This window comes from Dama dama, chromosome 9 (genome assembly GCF_033118175.1).
Source record: "Dama dama isolate Ldn47 chromosome 9, ASM3311817v1, whole genome shotgun sequence".
Lineage (NCBI taxonomy): Eukaryota > Metazoa > Chordata > Mammalia > Artiodactyla > Cervidae > Dama > Dama dama.
Genome location: NC_083689.1, coordinates 46209812 through 46232046, shown reverse-complemented (window position 1 = coordinate 46232046; position 22235 = coordinate 46209812). Strand labels below are relative to the sequence as shown.

The 22235-nt window shown below is 57.8% G+C and overlaps 2 protein-coding genes across 4 annotated transcripts in view; both read right to left on the bottom strand.

The window, feature by feature from the left end:
• ARID3A (AT-rich interaction domain 3A) overlaps window positions 1-9743 on the bottom strand; it is a 35623-nt gene extending 25880 nt beyond the window's left edge. Inside the window, exons 1-3 of one of the 3 annotated variants that reach the window (XM_061151174.1) lie at window positions 9584-9743; window positions 5405-6046; window positions 4089-4419 (exon numbers count right to left, since the gene is read on the bottom strand). In XM_061151174.1, coding sequence (XP_061007157.1) covers window positions 4089-4419; window positions 5405-5781 — 708 coding nt within the window. In that variant the 5' untranslated portion in view covers window positions 5782-6046; window positions 9584-9743. Of the gene's footprint in view, window positions 1-4088; window positions 4420-5404; window positions 6047-9260; window positions 9328-9422; window positions 9518-9583 lie in introns of those variants that run through there. The other 2 variants (XM_061151175.1, XM_061151176.1) reach the window with 2 other exon arrangements.
• Window positions 9744-17717: 7974 nt separating this feature from the next.
• Window positions 17718-21594, bottom strand: KISS1R (KISS1 receptor). The gene is made up of 5 exons (XM_061149394.1): window positions 21351-21594; window positions 20444-20568; window positions 19810-19945; window positions 19316-19548; window positions 17718-19104 (listed from the first exon to the last, which is right to left on the bottom strand). Exons 1-5 carry the CDS (start codon window positions 21592-21594, stop codon window positions 18706-18708), a joined length of 1137 nt encoding a protein of 378 aa, XP_061005377.1. The 3' UTR covers window positions 17718-18705.
• Window positions 21595-22235: the final 641 nt, after the last annotated feature.

Below are 22235 nucleotides of genomic sequence, written 5' to 3'. Positions count from 1 at the left end.
AGAACACCCATGGGAATTTAAGGAGCCGCAGGAGGCCCAGGGCAGGGTGGGGAAGGGGGGACAGGCAGGGTCCACAACAAGGATGCGGCAGCCTCTCAGGGCCGGGGACCTGAGGCTGATGGTGGCTTTCCTGTCTGGGGGCCTCTGTGTTCAGACCCTGGGCTCTGACACCCTGCTGGGGCGCCCTGACCGACCACCTCCATTTCAGATGAGGAGACGGAGGCTCAGAGTCATCCAGGTTCCCTCCAAACCCTCACCAGTGGGGCTTGCCCCCCGCCCCTTCCCATCCATCCACTCCTCTGATACACCCTGCAGTCAAGTCCCAGTCTGACATATCCCCCGTGTGACCGTGGGCAAGTGGCTTCACTGGTCTATGCCTCAGTTTCCCTACCTGCGCAATGGTGCAAACACAGTGCCCCCCACCAGCACCAAGTGAGTATACACAAGACACTCGCAAGGCGTTCAACCTGCCACCTGTGCATAGTTACGTGACAAACACCACCTGGAACTATCATTTCTACATCTCTGAGCTTATTTACTAGTGATGGTGAGCAGACATGACCTTGGGAAGCAGGGGGAAAAAGATCCCAACCTTTAATGCATACTGAAACCACAGGGAGATAGCACACCACCCCCGGAGGGACAGCTGGAATCAGAGTCATAACCACAAGTGTCGGCAAGGACGTGGAGAAACTGGAACCCTCGGCTTGGATGCAAAATGGAGTAGCCACCGTGAACAAGAGCAGCTCCTCAGAAGACTAAACACAGAGTTATCATATGACGCAGCACCTCCTCTCCCAGGTACGTGCCCATGAGAACCGAAAGCACATACTCACACACAAACTCGTGCACACACATTCACAGCAGCCAAAGGGAGAAACAACCCCAGTGTTCATCAGGGATGAGTGGGTAAGTAAAATGCAGTGTGTGTGTGTGTGTGTGTGTACAGACACATGCACGCAAGCATGGCATGTGCATAATGGAACATTACTCAGCCAAGAAAAGGAGAGAAGCCCTGACACTCCCCACCATGTGGACAGATCCTGAGAACAGGATGCTCAGTGAGAGAAGCAAACACAGAAAGACACACAGGGCGTGATTCCACTGATGGCAAACGTCCAGAACAGGCAGATCTAGAGACTGGTTGTCAGGAGCTAGGGGAAGGAGTGGGGTAATAGTGAAATGGCATACATTAAAAACTTTATTTTTGAAGTGGTAAAATGTTCTAAAATTGATGGTGATGGCTGCACACCCCGTGAATGCATGAAAAACCACTGAACTGCACTTTCCATGGCTGAATCACATGCTACATAAATTTCATTATCAATAAAACCACGAGCAAAAATCCCAGTGTTTATCTATAGAGTCACTGAAACTAAAGATTCAAGTCCTTAAGTGGCTGAAGACCCGCGATTGAGTCTTCTTGCTTGAAAACCCCACGATGGCACTTCCTTGAGAGCCCTGCACAGCCCTGCTGGTGACAGGAAGCCACCGGGATGTCACTAGGATGCCATATCTGATGGCAGGAGGCGAGCTGCTGATTGCGCCCTGTGACACATTGCGATCCTGGCCAGCCCTGGCCTCCATCAGCCTGTGTCCCTGGGGCCGCCCAGTAGCGAGGCTCTCGGCTTCCAAGGAAAGATTCCGTGGCCGTGAGCCTGCTGCTCCCGGCCCCTCCCCAGCCTGGCTGCCCCCCAAACCCTGCGGCTGACGGCGGGATTTCACGGCTGTCGAGGGTTTTCGGGCGGAAGTCAGGCCCGGGCCCTGCCAAGACCAGGGAGGAAGAGGCAGAGATGGTGCCAAGCAGGCGGCCGGCCGGCCCGGCTGCCACGTGCCAGGAAGGGGGTGGGGCAGGCGCCAGAGTCAACACAGCCCCGACATCTGCCGGGCCGGCTAGGCCTGGGCCACTGTTGACACTGGCTGCACAGGTGCCTGGCCAGCTGGGCAGGAGCGCAGTGTGGGTGGCTAGAACTGCCACAGCCAGGCAGGAATAAGACCCTGGCATCTGCCCACCACCCCCAGCCCCCTCCACCTGGGAATTCAATCCCAGGTCCTGCAGGGCCAAGCCCAGTGGCAGCATCTGGCCTCCACACACAAGCCATGCTACATCCTACCCCAGGGCCTTTGCATGGGTGCCCCACGGTGCGAGTGCTCAGCTCCTCTGCCAACCAGGCTTGGCCCGTGAGCTACATCCCCCAGCGGCTGCCAGGCTGGGTCTTATCATCCCTTCCCACCCATCTGTTTACAGACCTTCTTTGCCCCTGGCAGGGGAGCTGGGCATCCCATAGACACTCTACAAGCATGAGGCTGACTTGTGACCTGTGTTCCCTGTGCTTCTTGGGCCTCAGTTTCCCCATCTGTGCCCTGACCCTGGGGGTCCTCAAGACATCATCCCTGTTTCCCAGACCAGCAAGAGAATGGCCCCTTGAGTTACTTTGCTCCTGATGGGCCGAGGGGGCTTTGCAGTCAGGACACCTGACCCCTGGCCTCTGCCGGGCCTGGCCACTCAAAACCAGGTTGGGCGAGGCTGGGGGTGCTTGTCCACCCTCAATCCCACAGGGGCTGTGGGCTTGTCCCTTCCTCCTGCTCGGCAGTGACCCTGTTAGATGGGGGGTATCTGTCCAGCTCTGGCCTCCAGCCTGGGGCTCCCTGAGGGCTGAACTCAGATGGCAAACATTGACGTAAATCACCCATGAGACTCCTGTTTCGTTACTTTTACCCCAACAGGAGCTCGGTTCTGGGAAACCCACCACTCCCCCTGCCCCCCTCATGCCTTGCCTCTGTTTTCTCATCTGCACAAGTAGACGGAGAGCAGCCCAGACCTAAGAGGGCCCCCTGGAAGTGGAGGTAGACTGAGGCAGGTTGCAGGCTGGGGTCTACATGCCAGGGTGTGGACTTCAGGCTGAAGGGGGCAGCTGGGGTCATGCGTGGGGAGTGGCCAGCCACGCCCTGGGAAGGTGACGTCTGCTAGGTGTCATTCCACCCCCCACACTGCATGCCAGGACCCAGCCGGAAGCTAGGGCAGCCCCACCCAGCCCAAGATGCCCGGGCAGGGGATTAACCCTCCAGCCTTCCTCAGTCTGGCCTCGTGCCTCAGGCCGCTGCCCTGGCCACGCCCACTCCAGGGGCACCTTCCCCTCCTGCCTTTACACCTGCCCCTGCATCACCCCACCACGGCCTTGGCTCATCCCCCTCATGCTGCATGTCCGATTCTATACTTTGTCTGAGTTTTCTGAGGGTTACCAGGGTCCCAGTGCCCTTTCCCCACGCGGCGGCCGGGCCTCCAGCTCCCTCGAGGAGGGTCCCACTGCCCATCCCGGAAGCCAGCATGGGTGGGGGGGGTGCCCCAAGGCCACATACAGCCACCTCCCGGCTCCCATGTGCCTGGTGCGTCCCCAGCCCCATGGAGCCCAGATGAGGGCTGGGCACTGGGCCTGGGAGGCCAAGTCCCCACGTCCACTCTCGGAGGTCGGGGCAGGGCCCAGCTGGCCTCAGGATGGAATGCAAGCCCAGCCGGCTGCCCCGGCCGCCATCTGGTTTCCATCTGCCCGGCCCGGCGAGGCCCGACTTCAAAGGCTCCCTGGCCTGGCCACTTCCTCTGCCCTGGCCGCCCGCGGGGACAGCACCAGGACGCCTGCTTCCTCCCCGCCCCTCCTGACTGTCCACACCGACGTGGCCACCCCCTGCTCAGCCCCCTCCACGGCCACAGCCTCAACAGATCAGACGCAACACCGCTGACAATGCCTCTGGCCACGCCTGTTGGCTGCCCCCATGACCCCCGGAGCCCCATATAGGACGGTGGCCTTTTCCCAAGCCAGGGCCTCCACTCAGAACCCACTCTGCTTAGGTCTCTCTGCTCGGCCTTCTGGTACAGAGTCTGCTGAACTTCCCCTCCTGACTCCTGTCCCCATGTGTCCCCATGTCCCTGCATTTACCGGCCGGACCATCCTACCCACGGGCCACGATCCCACACTGGGGCTCCCACACATGGGATGCCCCAGGCCCAACAGGTGAGCTCCTGGCCCTTGAGGGCAGGTCAGGACTCTGGCAGCAACTACTCGCAGCCCCAATTACGACGCAAGGCCTACCTGCTTGAACTGCTCCTCATACGTCCAGTCCCCGTGGTCTGGTGGCTGCAGCTGAGGTGTAGCATGGGCAGCCCCTCCGGGGACAGCCGGGCCAGTCCCCGGGCGCTCCTGGCCACCCAGTGCCCGGGATCCACTATCACCACGGAAGGCCTGGAGCGGCTGAGCCTTGCGGGGGAACAGGGCTGTGGGGCCCAGGCTGGTGGTGCCCGGGGGCCCAAGCCCCTCCTCATCCTCGTAGTCCTCATCCTCCTCATCCTCTTCGTCATCCCCCAGGTCTTCCTCCAGTTCCTCCTCCTCCTCCTCCTCCTCCTCCTCCTCCCATTTTGGCTTCCTGGGGCGGACAAGGGGCACAGGTCAGGGGAGAAGGCGCCAGCTCAACTCAGGCCCTGGGGCAAGGGACCCAGCTCATCCAGCCTCGGTTTCCCTGTCTGGATGTGGGTGAGCTGTCAAGAGCACCCATGAGCAGAACTGCTCAGGGTGTGGCCCTTACTGCCCTGTTCCCAGTTAGCCCAGAGCAACTGGAGGTGTCCCTGTGGCAATGAACCCCCCCTACCTACCTGCTAATCCCACCTCTTCCCGTTTCCAGCACAGGCTTCCTCACGTGGCCCTGAATATACTGACCCTGTTCCTGCCTTGGGGCCTTCACTGAGGCTGTTCCCCCTGCCAGGCATGCTGTTCTCTGCTCCCCTCATCACCTCCTAAGGGCTGTCACCTACACAGGGAGACCTTCACTCACAATGCCCCCAAAGTTGATTCCAGCCCCAGCCACCCCTCCCCCAACATCCCCGCTTTCTTTTCTTGGCAACTCTGATCACTGCCCATAATCACACTCATGTGTGACTTGCCAAACTTCTTCCCAGGAGGATCCCACCAGGGTCTTGCCAGTGCCCAGCTCGGGACCTGCATCAGACGCTGGTGAGACAGACGCAAGGACCAATGGATGCCCGCTCTGTGCAGGCTTCGCCTGGGCCATGGACTCTAAGTCTGTCCCCATCACTAAATCTCTTACAGCCTCGCTAGGCGATGGGAGCCACCAATCCCGTGTGAGTAGCTCCATTTACATTAAGGTGAAATAAAGCTATTGACGCAGAGTGTGGCTGTACTGGCCACATGTGTGTGAGCCCTCTGGGACAGGAGACCCCCATCTTGGGTGGTGCAGATAGAGAACTGTCCACCAGTGAGTTCTAAAGGATGGTACGCCCCGGGAGGTCAGCAGGACAGGAGTTTTGTCCTTCCTCTATGGCAGTGCCCCAGGGCTGAGAGTGGCTGGTGCAGGTTATGTGGTCGGCATAAGGAGCCTACAGACCCCGACTCACAGGTCATCGTCGGAGCCTGCATCCTCAAAGCGGCCATCGCCCATGGGGAGGCTGGCTGCCTCCCTGCCTCGGCCGGGTGGGGTGGGCGAGCCCTGTGCCCCCTCCAGGGCTGCATCCTCATCCTCCGAGCCGGGGGGCCCATCCTCTGAGCTGGGACTGGGCGCATGGCCAAGGCCGGCGGCAGCGGCCCGCATGGCGGCCAGGGCAGCCATCTGCGCCCGCTGCATCCGGGCGCTCTCAGGCTCCCTGTCCTCCTCCGGAGTGGCCCTGGTGCGGGCTGGGGGTTCAGGGGGCGGCGGTGGCTGCCGGGCCTCCAGTTCTTGGCGTGCCCGCTGCTGCCGCTGCAGAAGCGTCTCCATCACAGCCTGCAGCTTCATGGCCCTGCGGGCCGGGCCGCCCCGGGCACCAGGAGGGGGCGGTGGGGGCGGCCCCTGTGGGGAGGGGGCCCGGCCGCACTGCAGTGTGGGGGCCGCGGGGGAGCCGGGGCAGTGCAGGGTGGCAGGGGGCAGGGGCAGGCACCGCTGGTCTCAGGCTGAGGGCTGGCGGGGCATGCCAGTGGCAGGCAGGCGACACCTCCTTTCTCACACTGGGCACCGGGGGCTGGTGGCGGCTGGCAGGTGGCTCATTCACGTGTACAGAAACCTGGGGGTGACAAGAGACCGTCAGACCGCACCTGGGCTCCTCCCCACTGAGGTTGGACCTCAAAGACCTCTGGGAAAATCCCTTCCATTCACGCCCATCAGGGTGCAAACCTGGGGGCCTCCCTGGAGGTGGAGGAGCATGCTCGCCCCATCTTCCCCGCTCCGTCCACCCTCCAGCAGGCTGAGAAGCAGGGTCACTCTGCACTGGACTCCCGAGGCCCTCGAGGCAGCCCCCACCCGCCTGGGCCACAGAGAAACAACACCCCCCAGAAACAGCTGGATTATGGCTTCATAAACAGAGCAAGGGGACCAAGTATTCCTGGTCTCTGATTGGTCAAAGCCAGCTACCAGGTGCCAGAGTCCAGGGAGCTCCGGGTTCCAGTTCTGAGTTCTAGGCGCTGCTCACAGACATGCTGGTGCAGCCTGGCCCAGGGGGCTCCAAGCACCCTCCTTTCTTATAGAAACCATGACTGACCTAGGTGGAGCACCTGCTGTATACAGGCTCAGGCTTCCCTATTCAAGCTCCCACCTCATCTCTAAACCTCAGTTACTCCAGGGCTCAGTCTCCCCATCTGCAAAACAGGGCCCATACAGCACCCATCTCCCTGTGTGCCAAAGCAGGAATGATGCAAGTTTGTAATGATGCAGGCGCAACCTCAGAAGGCACTCGCTAGACTTATGGAAGGAGGCTGGACGGGCCATGTTTCACGGATGGAGAAAATAGGCTTGAGTTGTCCTGCTGGAGGACACACAGCAGGTTCCAGGCAAGACTGGGGATCAAATCCAGACCCAGGTCTAGGGGAACGCTGGAACCTCCCAACAGCCATGCTCTCTGGCGGCTTCCCTGCCCTTTAAGACCCCAAGTGGGGGCCAGGGCCCAGAACACAGCCCACTCTGCCCCCTGTCCCCCTCCCCAAGCCTGGGGTCCCTTTGGATCACTGCCAACTTGCTCTGCCAGGGCCTTGGGCAGGCTCCAGGCATGGATGTCCCAGAGCCACCACCAAAGATAGGAGGATGTAGCCCCCTATCTTCATCCCAGCCCCAACCCCAGCCCAGGCCACACCCCCACCAGCCCAGGCCGCCAATAAAATAGACCAGGCAGAACTCAACAGGCCTGACAGAGATACCCCAGATGGTACATCACTGAGAAGCTGGGGGGTGGGGAACAGGAGGGTCCAGGAGCCACTCCAGCCGGCCAGTGACCCCCACAGGCTTCTGAGCATCTCCTCAGGTAGAAGGGGCCAGTGGGCAGGGGCTCCTGGTTGACAGTAGACATGGGCCACCAGGCTGGCTGGTCTCCCAGCCCCTCCTGTGACCTGCTAAGAGAAGCCTGACCCCTCCCACAAGGGAGTCTTATAGTAGAGACCCTCCCAGCCTCCCCAGTCACAGGAGGGGGCCCCTCCCCAGTGATAGGGTTCCCAGCAGGACGGGTGAAAGGGCAGTGGGGGGGAGAAGTGGGGGTCCCTGAAGGAAAGTGGGGAGGGACCCATCCCCAAAGGCCCTCAGTACTCAGCAGGGGCAGGGGTACCAGGGCACAAAGACCCTCTCAGAGGCCATACTGCTGGAGAGTGACCGGCACAGCCTGCCCTTAGAGGCAGCAGAAGAACACCCAGCCCCCACCCCCGGGGATGGGCAGTCACCCGTCCCCCCACCAGCCCCAAGAAGTGCTGAGGGGACATTTCTCACCCAGTGTCTAGTCTGGTCTGCTGCCCCTCCCCCACCATTGACAACTTCAAGATGAGCCCCCCTTCCCCACGGAAATGCTCTGGGCATCGCCCCCTCCCTTGGTGGGGGGGAGAAGGAAGAGGCAAAGGAAGCCACTCCCCCCCAAGCCACCACCCCCAGGCCTGCTGGGTTTAATGACCCTTCCGGGTCCACGGGTGGGGGAGGGGAGCAGTGCAGGCCTCCACGTAGGGGCTGGTGGAGGGGGCAGGTGGGAACCCCAAAGCCCTTCTAGACCTCGGCCTGGGGTCCCCCCCCCCCCGACCGTGGCTGCCATTAACCCTAGGCTGAGGACGCCCACCCCTCCAGACCCCTCCCCGCAAGAGCCCTTTGTCCTTGGCCCTACCCCCACTTTATGACAACCCCAGGGGAGAGGCATTCCCAGGCAGGGACCGGGCTGGGATGGGAGGGGGCTGCTGGGGGGTCGCTGGGACCTGGCTGGGGGGGTGGGGGCGGCAAGGAGGGATCTGAGGCCACACCCTCTCCCCCACCCCCCCTCCCAGGCCTCCCGGAGAGAGGTCACCAGCTCGGCCCAGAGCTTGCAAAACACGGTTATTTAAAGAGTTGTGCAAGGCTGGGCCCCGCGGGTGGCGAAAGGGGGCCCTCACTTCACGAGGGGAAGAGGAGGGGGAGGGCGGGGCAGAAAGGTGGGGAGGGGGCTAGGAGAGTCCGGAGGGGGTGGCCCGGAGGAAGTGAGAAAAGAAACACTGAAGCGGGAGAAGAAATTAGACGACAGAAACCCAAGTCCGATTTCAAAGGCTTCTTGGAAAGCGACCGATTTGCATGGTGGTGGGGGGGGGGCAAACCCTCCGGGCTGGGCGACTGAAAACGGAAGATTATTGACAAACCGGCCACCCCGGGTCCGCGGAACGTTGGAATTGACCAACGCGCTCTCCCCCGCGCTTCCTGCGCCCGCTTTTGTGTCTGGGGGGTGCTTAAAGCGGGAGGGGGCTTTTCCAGAGGATCCCCGCCAAAGAGTTAGGGCTCGGGCCGAGCCTCCCCCACTCCCCGGCCGCGGGCCCCGTGGTGTCCCCTCCAGGGGCCCCTTTCTGCCCCAGAGCCGACACTTTATAAATAAACCATCCAGGCTGAGGAGGGTCACCAGAGAACTGCCCTCCCGACCCGGCGCTCCCACTCCCCTCGAAGCTCCAGAATAAAACACGGATTCCAGCGACAATAAATGAAATAACCCCGACCATAGACCCCCGCGCGCGCGCCTAAAGACCATTTCCTTCCGCTGGGGGTGGGGTGGGGGACACACACTCGCGACCCCCGGTCACTCCCGCACCCGCACAATATGGTAGGGGGTGAGGGCTCCGAGGGGGTCGAAGAGAAAATCGCTCCAACTCCGACCCACTCGGGTAGCCTTTCCGCACCCACGTTCCTGACCAACTTTGGGGACCCCCCCCCTCATTAGCTTCCAGGGCGCGCGATGCCCACCCGGGACGAAACCCACGTTTTAAAAGGCCCCCCACCTACTGCCCCAGCCTCACCGCGCGGGGCCCGCTCGGGGGGCGCAGGGCCCGCTCGGGGGGCGCATGCCCCACGCCTGGCGTCCGGCCCTGCCCCGGCCGCGCCTGGCCTCCGGCCCGGGCCGCGAGCTGCGCGCTGCTGGCTCCCGGCCACCGCCGGGTTTGTGCCGCGCGCCGACTCACCGAGTCGCCAGCCGAGTCCGCGTCTACACCCCCCACCGACCCGATTGGTAAAAGTCTCCCCGCGCGCGGCCTCCCCCGCCCCTCCTCTCCCCCCCCCACCGGCGCGCTCACCGCCCCGCAGACAAATCACCGGGTGACAAATCGCTCTCAGATGCAAATACCTCGCCGGTGATTCAGCGCCGCGGCCCGGGACGTGGGGAGGGCTCTCGTAAGGCCCCCTCCCCCTTCCCGGACACCCCCTCGCCCCCCGCGCTTGGTCCGAAGACGCTCCAAGAGCCCAGGGGTGTTAGGGAAGGGGAGAGAGTGGACGGAAATTTTCAAGTCGCGGCCCCTTTAAATGATAATAAATAATAAAAGGGAAGGGGAACAGGGACGCGGTATGCCCCGCCCCTATCTAGGGACGGTCGATAATGTGCTCTCCGTGGGCCAGAGTGTACAGGACACCGAGGGGGCAGGCAGGGCTGGAAGCGATCCAGGGAAGAGGGAGGGGAGAAAGTTGGGGCTCCTCCTGGATGGGCTTAGGGCACAGGAGCCCGGTCCGGGACCTCTACCTGTTGTAACGACCGCCGAGGATATACCTACCGAGCTCAGAGTTTCACCTCTGTCCCTTGGACTAAGCCACTCGCGCTAAAGACTTCACCCCCAGGATTGGTGCCTCGGTTTCCAAGTCTGTAAAGTGGGGATTAGAGACTTGATAAACAAAGGATCTGCGGTGACAGGAAACGAGAGCAGTGCTGGGTCGGTGGGAGAGGGCCAGGGCTCTGCGATGAGGGCGCTGCATGGTGGAAGGGGGGTCTGGGAGAGGGAGAGACTGCCAGCCGTGGGCACCAAACTGGCAAACCCGTGGGATGGCGTCCAGGATTCCTGGGAGGGCTCATCGCGAAGTCCTGATGACCTCTACCCTCCCCACTCCCCACCCCCTACAACCTTGGAAACCTGACCGCCCACACCTTCCAGAAGGAGAGGCAAGGTTATCTTGTGGGTAATCATAATTCAATAATAATTTCCATCTTCTGAGCAGGGCTCAGTCGCGCGGCCATGTGCCCAACGCATGAAGTTCACAGTTTTGTGTAATGCAGACGTCTGTCCCCATTTCAGACAGCGGGGGAAACTGAGGCCAGAGTAGGTTGGGGTAAGGTGGGGCTTGGGGGTGTGAGCCCCTGAGGCCTCCCCTGGGAGCTAATCGCAGGGGCCCAGGCTCCAACCCAGATAAGAGCAAAGCAAGAGCATGGAGAGCAGGCGGGGGCCACCCAGAGGGCCCCTATGGGGAGGGACTGGAGTCCCTGGTCTTGAGTTGTGATTGGGGGTGTGTGTGTGCAGCCCCTCCAGTACAACAGACAGCACTGCCATCTTCTGGGGGTCCTCCCCGCACTCAATATCACCCACCCCCATTGAGGCCCTGCCTCTCTGGGGGATTCCCAAACCCAGGGACAGTGCAAGGGAGCCACCCCCATCCATGATGGATGGTCAGAGGCAGAGTTCTGCCTCCTCCTTTCAGGAACCCAACCTTCCAGCCCCTGTGCCATTATAGCCTACTGACAGCAGGTGACAGGGAGGCCTCCACCTTGAAGCTATTAAACATCCACCCCCCCCATCTGCCCACCTCACCGCCCCTGCCACCAGAGGGGCAATAACTGCCCTGCCCCAGTAGAGAGGAGAGTTTGGAGACCCAGATGAGCTGGGGGAGGGAAGCTGTCCTTTAAGGACCAGGCCCCAGGTCAGTTCCAAAGTGCAGAAAAGCCCCCCCTCCACCAAAGAGCCAAACATCAGGATGCAAGCCCTGCCTTTCCCCCGCACAGGAGGATGAGCCTCACTGTGCCTGTTTCCCCTCTCTAAAATGGGTCAGTTTACCTTCACTCCTCCTTCAGTGGTTTTGAGGATCTCATTCCCCTCTGGTCAAAGGGAAGGGGGCGTGGAGGGGAGTCTCCTGGGGGCCAGGAGGGGTGCCACCTAGCCCCCCGCATTTTCCAGAGGAAAGCAGTTTTCTCTAAAGAGCTGGGGGCAACTTCCCAGAGGAGCCTGGCCCAGCAGGGTGAGGGGCTGCAAGATTCTCAGCTGCCTTTAGTGAAGGGGGTCCTATTTTTAGCGCAGAGAGCTAGCTGGGAATTGACCCCAGTTTTGCTGGTTCCTCCAGGGATAGGCAGCAGGTATGGGCTGCACCTGGCTGTGTGAATTTAGGTTAGCCTGGACCCCTCTCTGGTCTCTGTTTCCCAAACTGGAGAATGAGTACAGCGACCCCAGCCCTGTAAGTTTTCCTGACCAAACCAGCTTGTGGGCCACCTGTGAAAACCAGCCTGATTCTCACTGAGCCCCTCAAGACACCTATCCTGCCCTCCATTCAGGGTTGGGGGGCACCTTTTAAAAAGTTCACCAAGGGACTTCCCTGATGGTCCAGCAGTTAAGAGTATACTCCCAATGCAGGGGGCCCAAGTTTGATCCCTGGTCAGGGAACTAGGGGGCTTCCCAGGTGGTGCTACTGGTAAAGAACCCACCTGAAATGCAAGACTCCAGAGACGCGTGTTCAAGATCCATGGGTCAGGAAAATCCCCCAGAGGAGGGCATGGCAACCCACTCCAGTATTCTTGCCTGGAGAATCCCATGGACAGAGGAGTCTGGCGGGCTACAGTCCATGGTGTCTCAAAGAGTCGGACATGACTGAAGCGACAGCATGCATGTGTGTAGGAAACTAGATTCCACATGCTGCAACTGAGTTCCTATGCCACAATTAAAGATACCACATGCTTCAACTATGACCTGGTGCATCCAAATAAACTAAAAATAAATTATTTAAATAAATAAATAAAAGTTTACCCAGATTCCAAACTGCCCACCTTTCCACACATATTCCTCCTCAAACATATTCTGCCTCAGGGCCTTTGCCCTGGCCATTCCCTTGCCTGGCCCGCCCTTTCCCAGCTGTGCCTTCTCATTCAAACTGGAACCTTGGGTCATACTCTTTTATCTTTTTCCAGGCTGTTCTATTCAAAACAGCTGTATTTATTTAACCTAGTCAGCCTTGAGCATAGCTGGCTGCAAGTCCAGTGCTGAGGCTGGGCCTGACACATGAAGTTGTCTGAATGAATGAATTCACAGGTTCCCTCTGTCCTCCCTAATCCCGCAGTATTTCTGATGTCTGTCTGCACAGAGGTGGAGGGCAAATTGAACTATTCACCATCTCAATCTCAAAATGTCTCAGCCCCCAAAACCCCCTGAACTCGGACATTCTCTTGTCACCCACACTTGGCCTCCAGGCTCCCTTGTCTCTGCGAGCGAGGGTCTGTGAAAATGTAATTTTAACTTAGAATAAGATGAAAAAATCGAGTATAATTATAAGGAATGTATAGTCATGAATCCACCCTAAAATAATTTGTCTTTATACCAAGGCAGCAGCAAAATATTAGTAGTATTTTTTCATAGAAGGGGCCCAGGAGACCCAGGACATTCATAATGAAGCTCTACGTGACTTATTTTGCAGCGGGCACACATTGAGCTGGGGGTCCAGGTTGGGCTACTGGGGAGAGACTCCCTACAAGCGCTGGGGTTCCTTTGTGGGGTGGACTCCATCCTCCGCGGAATGCGCGCGCCCCCTGCCGGGTACCTACTGGATGCAGCCAGAGGCCGGGCCTCGAGTCCAAGGCCGCCAGGGGGCGCCGTTTGACTTGTAAATGAGTTTTCCCCTGTCGGATGAGGAAACAGGCCAGCCGAGCCTTTCCTGTGGCTCCTTTGAAATGCCCCCGGGTAGATTTGATGATAAAACAGAGGGCTTGCAGTTACATTTGAATTTCCAATAAACAAGGAATTTGCTGTTATTGTTGTTTAGTCGCTAAGTTATATCCGTCTCTTTGTGACCTCGTGGACGGCAGCATACCAGGCTCCCTGTCATTCATTATCTCCCTGGAGTGTGCTCAAACTCTCGTCCATTGAGTCCGTTATGCTATCTAATCATCTCATCCTTCTCTAACCCTAAGCCTCCTCTCCTTTTGCCCTCTATCTTTCCAAGCATCAGGGTCTTTTGCAGCCAATCGGTTCTTCGCTTCAGGTGGCCAAAGTATTAGAGCTTCAGCTTCAGCATCAGTCCTTCCAATGATTATTCAGGGTTGATTTCCTTTCAGTTCAGTTCAGTCACTCAGTCATGTCCGACTCTTTGCGACCCCATGGACTGTCGATCACCAACTTCCGGAGCATACTCAAACTCATTTCCATTAAGTCGGTGATGCCATCCAACCATCTCATCCTTTGTCATCCCCTTCTCCTCCCGCCTTCAATCCTTCCCAGCATTAGGGTCTTTTCAAATGAGTCAGTTCTTCACATCAAGTGGCCAAAGTATTGGAGTTTCAGCTTCAGCATCAGTCCTTCCAAAGAATATTCAGGACTAATTTCCTTGAGGATGGACTGGTTTGATCTCCTTGCTGTCCAAGGGACTCTCAAGAGTCTTCTCCAACACCATAGTTCAAAAGCATCAGTTCTTCAGGGCTCAGATTTCTTTATGGTCCAACTCTCACATCCATACATGACTACTGGAAAAACCATAGCTTTGACTAAATGGACCTTTGTTGGCAAGGTAATGTCTTTGCTTTTTAATATGCTGTCTAGGCTGGTCATACCTTTTCTTCCGAGGAGCAAGTGTCTTTTAATTTCATGGCTGAAATCACCATCTGCAGTAATTTTGGAGTCCAAAAATAAAAAGTTTCTCACCATTTCCATTTTTTCCCCATCTATTTGCCATGAAGTGATGGGACTGGATGCCATGATCTTAATTTTCTGAATATTGAGTTTTAAACCAACTTTTTCACTCTCCTCTACTGACTGGTTTGATCTCCTTGCAGTCCAAAGAATTCTCAAGAGTCTTCTCTAGCACCACAATTGAAAAGCAAAACAACGAATAATTTATATATATCCCAATTTTGCACAGAACATAATGATACTAAAAATTTTGTCACTGTTTATTTATCTGAAATTGAAATTAACCCCTCTCCTGACCCACCCTAACCTCTGGGGTTTATTCTCATGCTGTGGTTTCAGGTTCCATCCCCACCCAAATCAGCGGCACTGGCCTAGGCCTGGTGCTGGCACCCCACAAAGGTTCAATTCAGTTCAGTCACTCAGTCGTGTCTGACTCTTTGCGACCCCGTGAATTGCAGCACGCCAGGCCTCTCTGTCCATCACAAACTCCCGGAGTTTACTCAAACACATGTCCCTCGAGTCGGTGATGCCACAAAGGTTAGAGTAATCATAATAATGATATAATGAATTGAAAAAAATCTCCTCATACCTTAGACCACACCCCTCCCTGTTGAGAAGCCTCCTATGGCTCCCATCCAATCAGGAAAGACCCAGTACATCTCCTTGCTTATAAGGTCTCTGCCACCTCTCTGTTCTCACCTCTCTCATCTCCCATCCTTACCTGGGAAGCCCTACCTGCCTCCCACCTATTTCTAAGATCCACCAGGCATACCCTGCCTCACAGCCTTTGCACTGGCTGTGGCCTCCATTGGATATGCTCTTTCCCCACCTCTGAGCTGAGGTCACATTTCCTGGCTTCACCTCATCTAGGAAGCCTTCCCTGAATCATGGTCAGGTTTACAGTTGCTCACAAAGGACACCCATATCTCCTTGGTAACCCTTTGCACTGCTTTTATTTGCATCTATCTCAGTAGCTTGCCACTTACTGGCCCCATTGCCGACTAGACAGGGGCTCTGTATGGGCAGGGGTCGGAGGGTGCCTCACACACAGCACCTGGCACACAGAAGGGGCTCTGAAAACAGTCCTCAGATGAACAGACTTGAGGATAAAGCAAGGGTCTGAAGTTTTGTGAAGATGCTGCTTCCTAGATGTCCCCTTTCAAGCTTTTCACATCATTTCTTAAAAACTTTTTTTCAAGAGTATTATGGATTCTAATGCAGAGATAGCTCCCTCACGCCCTTTACCAGGCATCTCCCAACAGTGATACTTTGCAAAACTATGTAGTACAACATTGGAATCAGGGTATTAGGGTTGCTATGTCCCACCTGTGGATCTGGAGCCCCCGTTTCATTTGTGCTCGTGTGTGCCCTTTTCCTTCTCTGCAGTTCAGTCACATGTGCAGGTTTGTGTCTCCACCACATCCAGAGACAGAGTGGCTCCATCACAAAGGTCCCGCATGTTGTCTGCTTCCTATCACCTCCTACCCTGGCCACCCTGCATCTGCTCTCCATTCCATATTTTTGTTACCTTGAGGAGGTTACACAGGTGGAATCATACCTTATGTAACCTTCGCAGGCTTCCTCCCTACACTCAGCATCATTCCCAGAAATCTGCCGTGGGTGTGTGTGTATCAACAGTGTGTTCATAACTTAGAACAGTTGAGCAGTTGTGGATGGACCAGCCCATGGTTTTTTTCAACTACTCACCCACTGAAGGATGTCTGGTTTGTTGACAGTTTGGGAGTATCACAAATAAAGCTGCTATGATCATGTGTGTGTGGTATGGACTGTACATGGTTCCTCTGTCCATGGGATTCTCCAGGCAAGAATACTGGAGTGGGTTGCCATGCCCTCCTCCAGGGGATCTTCCCAACCCAGGGATTGAACCTGTGACCCTTATGTCTCCCGCATTGGCAGATGGGTTCTTTATCACTAGTGCCACCTGGGAAGCCATAGTTTTGTGTGAACAGAAGTTTCTATTTCTCTGAGATAGATGCCTAAGAGTCCCCTTGAACTGTTTGCTTATTTTTGGCTGCCCTGGGTCTTCGTTGCTGCTCACGGTCTTCTTCTAGTTGTGGTGAGTGGGGGCTACGGTCTATTGCAGTGCCCTGGCTTCTTATTGTGGTGGCTTCTCTTGTTGCAGAGCACAGGCTCTAGGGCATGTGGGCTTAGTAATTGTGGTGTACAGGCTTAGTTGCTCCTTGGCATGTGGAATCTTCCTGGACCAGGGATCGAACCCATGTCCCCTGCTTCAGCAGGCAGACAGGGCAGATTCTTGTCCACTGCACCACCAGGGAACTCCTTGTTTGTTTTTTTATTCACTTTTCATAGAGAAATTCTGCCATTCCCTGTATACACACCATCTCTTTTCATCACTCCCACTGAGTGCGGAACCCTGGAGACACACTGGGGACCAATCCAGATACATACCCAGCAAGTACAGCACAGGGATGTCAGAAGTGAGATGGGGCAGCCCTGGGCACAGGTGAGGGGCCTGACCCAGCCTGCTGGGATCCAGGAGGGCTTCCTGGAGGAGGAGGCAGCTGAGCTGAGACTTGATAGATGAGCAAGGGTTAGGGTGACCTGGAGCAACAAGGAACCTGCTTGTGCAAAGGCCACAGGTAAGGGCCTGGACAATTTCAATGTCAGAATGGCCTCCTCTTCTCACATAACATCTCTGCACATTTGGGCTCTTTGGAGACCTAGGATGTTCCCTAATAATTTGGGGGGACAGAGCCTTCCTCGAGATGGGCAGTTGTCCTTCAGGGAGACTAAGCCTGAGGCCTGCAGGGACTGATCCTAGCCCTCCCCCCACCCCCACCCCACAGACAAATGCAGTTGAACCCACAATGAGGTGGCTCTGCCCCCACACCTTGAATCTGGTTGTGATCCTGACAGCTCCCAACAACTCCCTGCAGCAGGGGTGAGGTTGTGGGCCTTTGGACGCTGTGCAGCTCCTCCTCTAATTGGAAGTCTCTGCCCAGGAGGAAGTCCAGACTGCCCTGCTGGGAGGAAGTCCAGGCAGCCATGGAAGTGCACTGGCTACCAGCCTGAGAGCAAAGCCTCCTCTGGCCTTCCCAGTCCAGCCACTGGGTTGGCGGCTCCACCCAGTACCACCCATGAATCACAAGAACTGCCTGGCTGGGTCCACTCACCCACAGAACTGTGAGCAATGATACACTGATGCTGGGGACTTCCCTGGTGGTCCAGTGGTTAAGACTCCCCCTTATGATGCAGGGGACATGGGTTTTATCCCTGGTCAGGGAACTAAGATACCACATGTTTCAGAGCAACTGAGCTGTGTGCTGCAACTAAGACCCGTTGCAGCAAATAAATATTTTTTAAATTTTTTAAATTTATTATTATTATTATTATTTTTAGTTCTACCACTTTATTGCTACCAACCCATCTCCTTCCACCCTCGTGCACACATGCTCAGTCATGTAACCCCATGGACTGCAGCCCGCCAGGCTCCTCTGTCCATGGACTTTTCCAGGCAAGAATACTAGAGTGGGTTACCATTTCCTTCTCCAAGCAAATAAATATTTTTTTTAATGACACTAGTTTTGAAAAATACACTGATGCTGCTATATGCCTCTTTATTTGGGGGTGTGTTATGTAGCAATAATCCTGCTCCCTTGGATTGTTGTTCAGTCATTAAGTCATGTCTCACTCTTTGTGACCCCATGGACTGCAGCATGCCAGGCTTCCGTGTACTTCACTGTCTCCCAGAGTTTGCTCAAATTCATATCCATTGAGTCGGTGATGCCATCTAGCCATCTCATCCTCTGCCACCCTCTCCTTGTGCCTTCAATCTTTCCAGCATCACAGTCTTTTCCAGTGTGTCGGCTCTTCACGTTATATGGTCAAAGTATTGGAGTTTCAGCTTCAGCATCAGTCCTTCCAATAAATATTCAGGGTTAATTTCCTTTAGGATTGACTGGTTTGATTTCCTTGCTGTCCAAGGGGATTTCAAGTCTTCTCCAACACTGCAATTCAAAAGCATCAATTCTAAGGTATTCAGCCTCCTATAAAGATTGTTGCAACTCTCACATCCATACATGACTACTGCAAAAACCTGTTTTGACTATACAGACCTTTGTCTGCAAAGTGATGTCTCTGCTATTTATTCAATGACACCCATGATTTTCCAGCCAGGACTCTGAACACTCACTCACAAGGTACCAAGAAGAATACCTTGTTTCATCCATTATAAGATGGACATCACGTTCACTTTTTAGTATCTCTGAAAATGGCATTTGTACAGGCTTACAATTGTACAGTCATCCACAGGGCAGTGTGTGAAAAGTCCTATTGACGCTTCCTCCAAAGTTCCAGAAAATGTCAGCATCAAAGCATCTTCAATTCAGGAAACACAAATAATAATTACAACATCAACAGTGGCAAACATACAGTAGATTTCTATCAAATGTTGCAAGAGGACAAGGCCTTTACACTCTTATGATTTGGGGCAAAAACAGTATAATAGCAGCTGCTATTTAAACCCGCCTGTTTCAGGGGGCCCATCTCGATCCCTTCAGAGAGGGCTCAGAGAGACACAGCGTGTTCCCTCAGAACGCACAGCCTGCGCAGCCCGGGACTACCGCTGCCTGACTTCGGGGGGCCTGGCGTGGCCCAGGCGTCGCAGCTGGGTTTGGCCGGCGGTCGCGAGGTCCGAGGGTCCGGGCCGCCAGGGCCGCGGGAGCGGCTGGAGAGCGCAGGGGCAGACGCGGCGGAAGGCCTGACGGAAGTGGGAGCCCAGGAAGGCGTAGAGCAGTGGGTTCAGCGCCGAGTTGCAGTAGGACATGCAGTGTGCCCAGATCTTGAGCGCGTAGGCGGCGTAACTGCGCGGATGCCAGGCGCCGGCCGGGCCCAGCGCCTGCAGCAGCAGGAACAGCTGGATGGGGCCCCAGCAGGCAGCGAAGAGCAGGACCACGGCCGCCACCAGCCGCGAGACCTTGGCCCGCACGGCACCCGCCCGCTCCGCCAGCAGCTGCCCCTGGGGAGACGGGAGGAAGAAGAGGGAAGGCGAAGGGCCGGCGGCGACGACACCCCTCCTCGGGCGCTCCCCTTCTTGACCCTCTCGAATTACTCCCCAACCCTGGCCACCGCCCCACCCGCCTCCGTAGATGCGCCTCACTCCCCGCTACTGTATCTCCCCCCACCCTCAGCCACGCCGCGTCCCGTCCCCCCGCCCGCCAGCCGCGCACCTGCAGGGTGCCGTCGGCGGTCGCTGGGTGCACGGCGGCCCGGCCCAAGTGACGTAGCATGGCCCCGTAGCAGGCACAGGTGGCGACCAGCGGCAGCAGGTAGAGCGCCAGCAGGTTGTAGAGCGCGAAGGCTCGCTCGAGGGCGCGGCTGGGGAAGGCCTCGCTGCAGTAGGTGCGCGGTCCGGACGACAGGCGATGTAGGGCGAACACCGGCGCCGACACGACAGCCGAGCCTGCATCAGGGCCCTGCTGAAGACCCTGCCCCGGGGGGACGAGGGGCGCAAGAGGGCCCGGGTCTCCCCGGTGCCTCCCGGGCAGCGGGCCACTGAGCGCCTGCTAGGCGCGGGTCCACTTGGGTCCCCGCCCTCAGGCGCCCTTGCAGGGAGCGCTAGTGCGCCCATTTCCCAGATGCACGATCGAGGCAGTGGGAGGGGGTGAGCCCAGGGACGAAGGCTTGTCTCCCCCAGCCCGTGCGACCCCCACACTGAACTCACCCACCCAGATGCCGAGGCTGACTGCCAGCGCCAGGCGGGGCGTGCGGCGGTGCAGGGCGCGCAGCGGGAACACTGTTACGTACCAGCGGTCCACGCTCATGGCGGTCAGGGTGGCGCACGTGGCCTGCACCGAGACCTGGGAAGGCCGGGAGTCCGGCGCGTGGCCCCCTGCCCCGTCAGGGTCTTTCCCCGTCCGCGCCCTCCTTGCGGGTCCCCCACTGTCCAGCCACTCGAGTACAGGCAGGACCTGACCCGGGAAGGTCTCCAGGGCCCACAGTTGAAGGGGCAGGAGAAGGGGATGCCAGAAAGGAGCCCAGGGTGGTGGCGGAGGGAGGAGCCTTCGGGGGTAGCCAGAAACCCCCAAGACTGAGACCAGGAGAGGCAGAGCCATCCTAGTAGGATCCCAGTACCTGCCCTAGCCCTGGTGGGTAACCCAGTCCCAGTGCCCGCCCCGCCCACCTCCGCACCGGGTCCCGGGCCCTCACCAGGCCGCAGGGAGGCGGGCCCCGCCCCCACCCAGACTCTGCCCCGCCCACCTCCACAGCCGCCCCTGGCTCCCACCGGCCCGCAGGAGGTCCGACCCCCCCCCACACCCAGACTCCGCCCCCGGCCCTCCTGCCCTCAGCCCGCGCACCTGCTGGATGTAGTTGAGAAACTTGCACATGAAGTCGCCCAGCACCCAGGCGGGCAGCGGGTAGAGCAGAGCGGTGAACGGCACGCAGCACAGCAGGAACGTTAAGTCCGTGACCGCCAGGTTGGCTGCAGGCCGGGGACGCGCGGGTTCTGAATGTGGGGCGCATCGCCCTAGCCATTCAGCACCCTGGCCCAGCCTCCTGGGTCTCGCCTTTGTCCGAATGACCAACAGGGCGGCTCGGGAGGCACCCAGAGAGACCCCAGCATCCGTGGGCAGAGAAGTTGGGCGCTTCCTCTCACTTTTTAATATTTCAAACACCCCCCACCCAGCACCTGCTTTGTAGTCATTCAAGCAGTAATGGGCCGTGCTCACCCCTGTTGAGACTGCAAATAGGCCCTTGCCCTCTGGGCCTCAGTTTTCTCATCTGCAAATTGAGTGGTGCCAGCCAACAGAGAATGGAGAACACGGACTGAGTGAGTACTCACCCGGGTAGGGCACCCTCATCATACAAACGTATAAACTGAGCCTCTGGGGTAGTGGTTGCCAACTGGGGGCCCGTGGGCCACGCGGTCTTTCCCCCACTCCTTTTATTCATCCCACACGGTGTTATAAGAACCACGTTTCAATCAGACATCTTCCTTGAGTGGCAGGGGCCAGAGCTTCATGCACCACCCTCTCCAACCTCCCTTTTAACTACTCTAGTCAAGATGGAACTCTTCAACGCCACATTTGGCGACCTCCAGCCTAAGGTACCGGTACAGTAGGGAAAAAGGACCAGGAGCTCTGCAGCGGAGAAATCCCCAACTGAGAGGACCCCGACTCACCTCTAGGGGCGCCCCCCGGCCACTACGCCCTCTCGTAGACCCCCGGAGTGGCCCTCCGGCACCGTGAAGCGCCGGGCGCTCACCGATGTAGAAGTTGGTCACCGTCCGCATCTGCTTGTGGCGGCAGATGACGAAGATGACCAGCGAGTTCCCTGTCAGGCCGAGAAGCATCAGCGCGCCGAAGAAGAGCGGCACCAGCCAGGCGTCCACCGGCCAAGGCGCAGGGATCGCACCGTCCGAGGTGTTGGCGCCACAGCCGGGGCAGACCGTTGTATTGGCCGGCGCCCACCAGGACGCGTTAGGCCCAGACGCGGACAAGGGCTGCATTGCCACCCTCTTCCTCCTGACCACCCTCCGGGATTGCACCCTACGATCGCTGCCGTAACCTTCCCGATCGCCCTCCGGGGATGAGCTACAAGGTCTGGGTCACAGCTTTCCTGGACTCCTCAGCTGCAGCCACTGGGCGTTTATACCCCTCATCCCACCGTGCCCCGCCTTCCCGCCTCTCCTGCAGCCGCTGACCACTCCCTCCCCTGCCTGTGCGCCCTCTGTTCACCGGAGCAACACCCTGCTCCCGCATCCCGTCCTCCCCCTCCAAGGTAAGGATGAGAGCACAGGAGGAGGACTGGGGAAGCCAGTGTGGAGCCGAACAGGGGGAGCAGTAGGCTTCCTAGAGGATGCTGTAGACCATGGAAAGTTCAGGGCGAGGGAGGGTTGCCTAGTATCTGGTGGTCAGAAGATGCCTGTTCTTTCACTAACTCAACCTTCCCAAGACTTTGATGCAAATCAGATCCCTAGGGATTGTCCACCTTCACCCTAGTGGGCAATCAACTGGCCGCTGTCTGCACTGGGGACACAGTCACCTGTGCTGCTGCTGGTGGGAACCAGGTGGAGGGTAGTTTATAGAGAACTATGTTGATCTCCAAATCCACACTCAGAAATGTATCCCATTTCTGGGGATTTAATAG

Coding starts and splice junctions, on each gene's coding strand:
- KISS1R (XM_061149394.1), bottom strand. CDS start 21,594: ATGCAGCCCTTGTCCGCGTCTGGGCCTAACGCGTCCTGGTGGGCGCCG. Junction 20,569..21,350: donor GGTGACCAACTTCTACATCG/GTGAGCGCCCGG, acceptor CCCGGCCTGCAG/CCAACCTGGCGGTCACGGAC. Junction 19,946..20,443: donor TTCTCAACTACATCCAGCAG/GTGCGCGGGCTG, acceptor CGGCCTTCCCAG/GTCTCGGTGCAGGCCACGTG.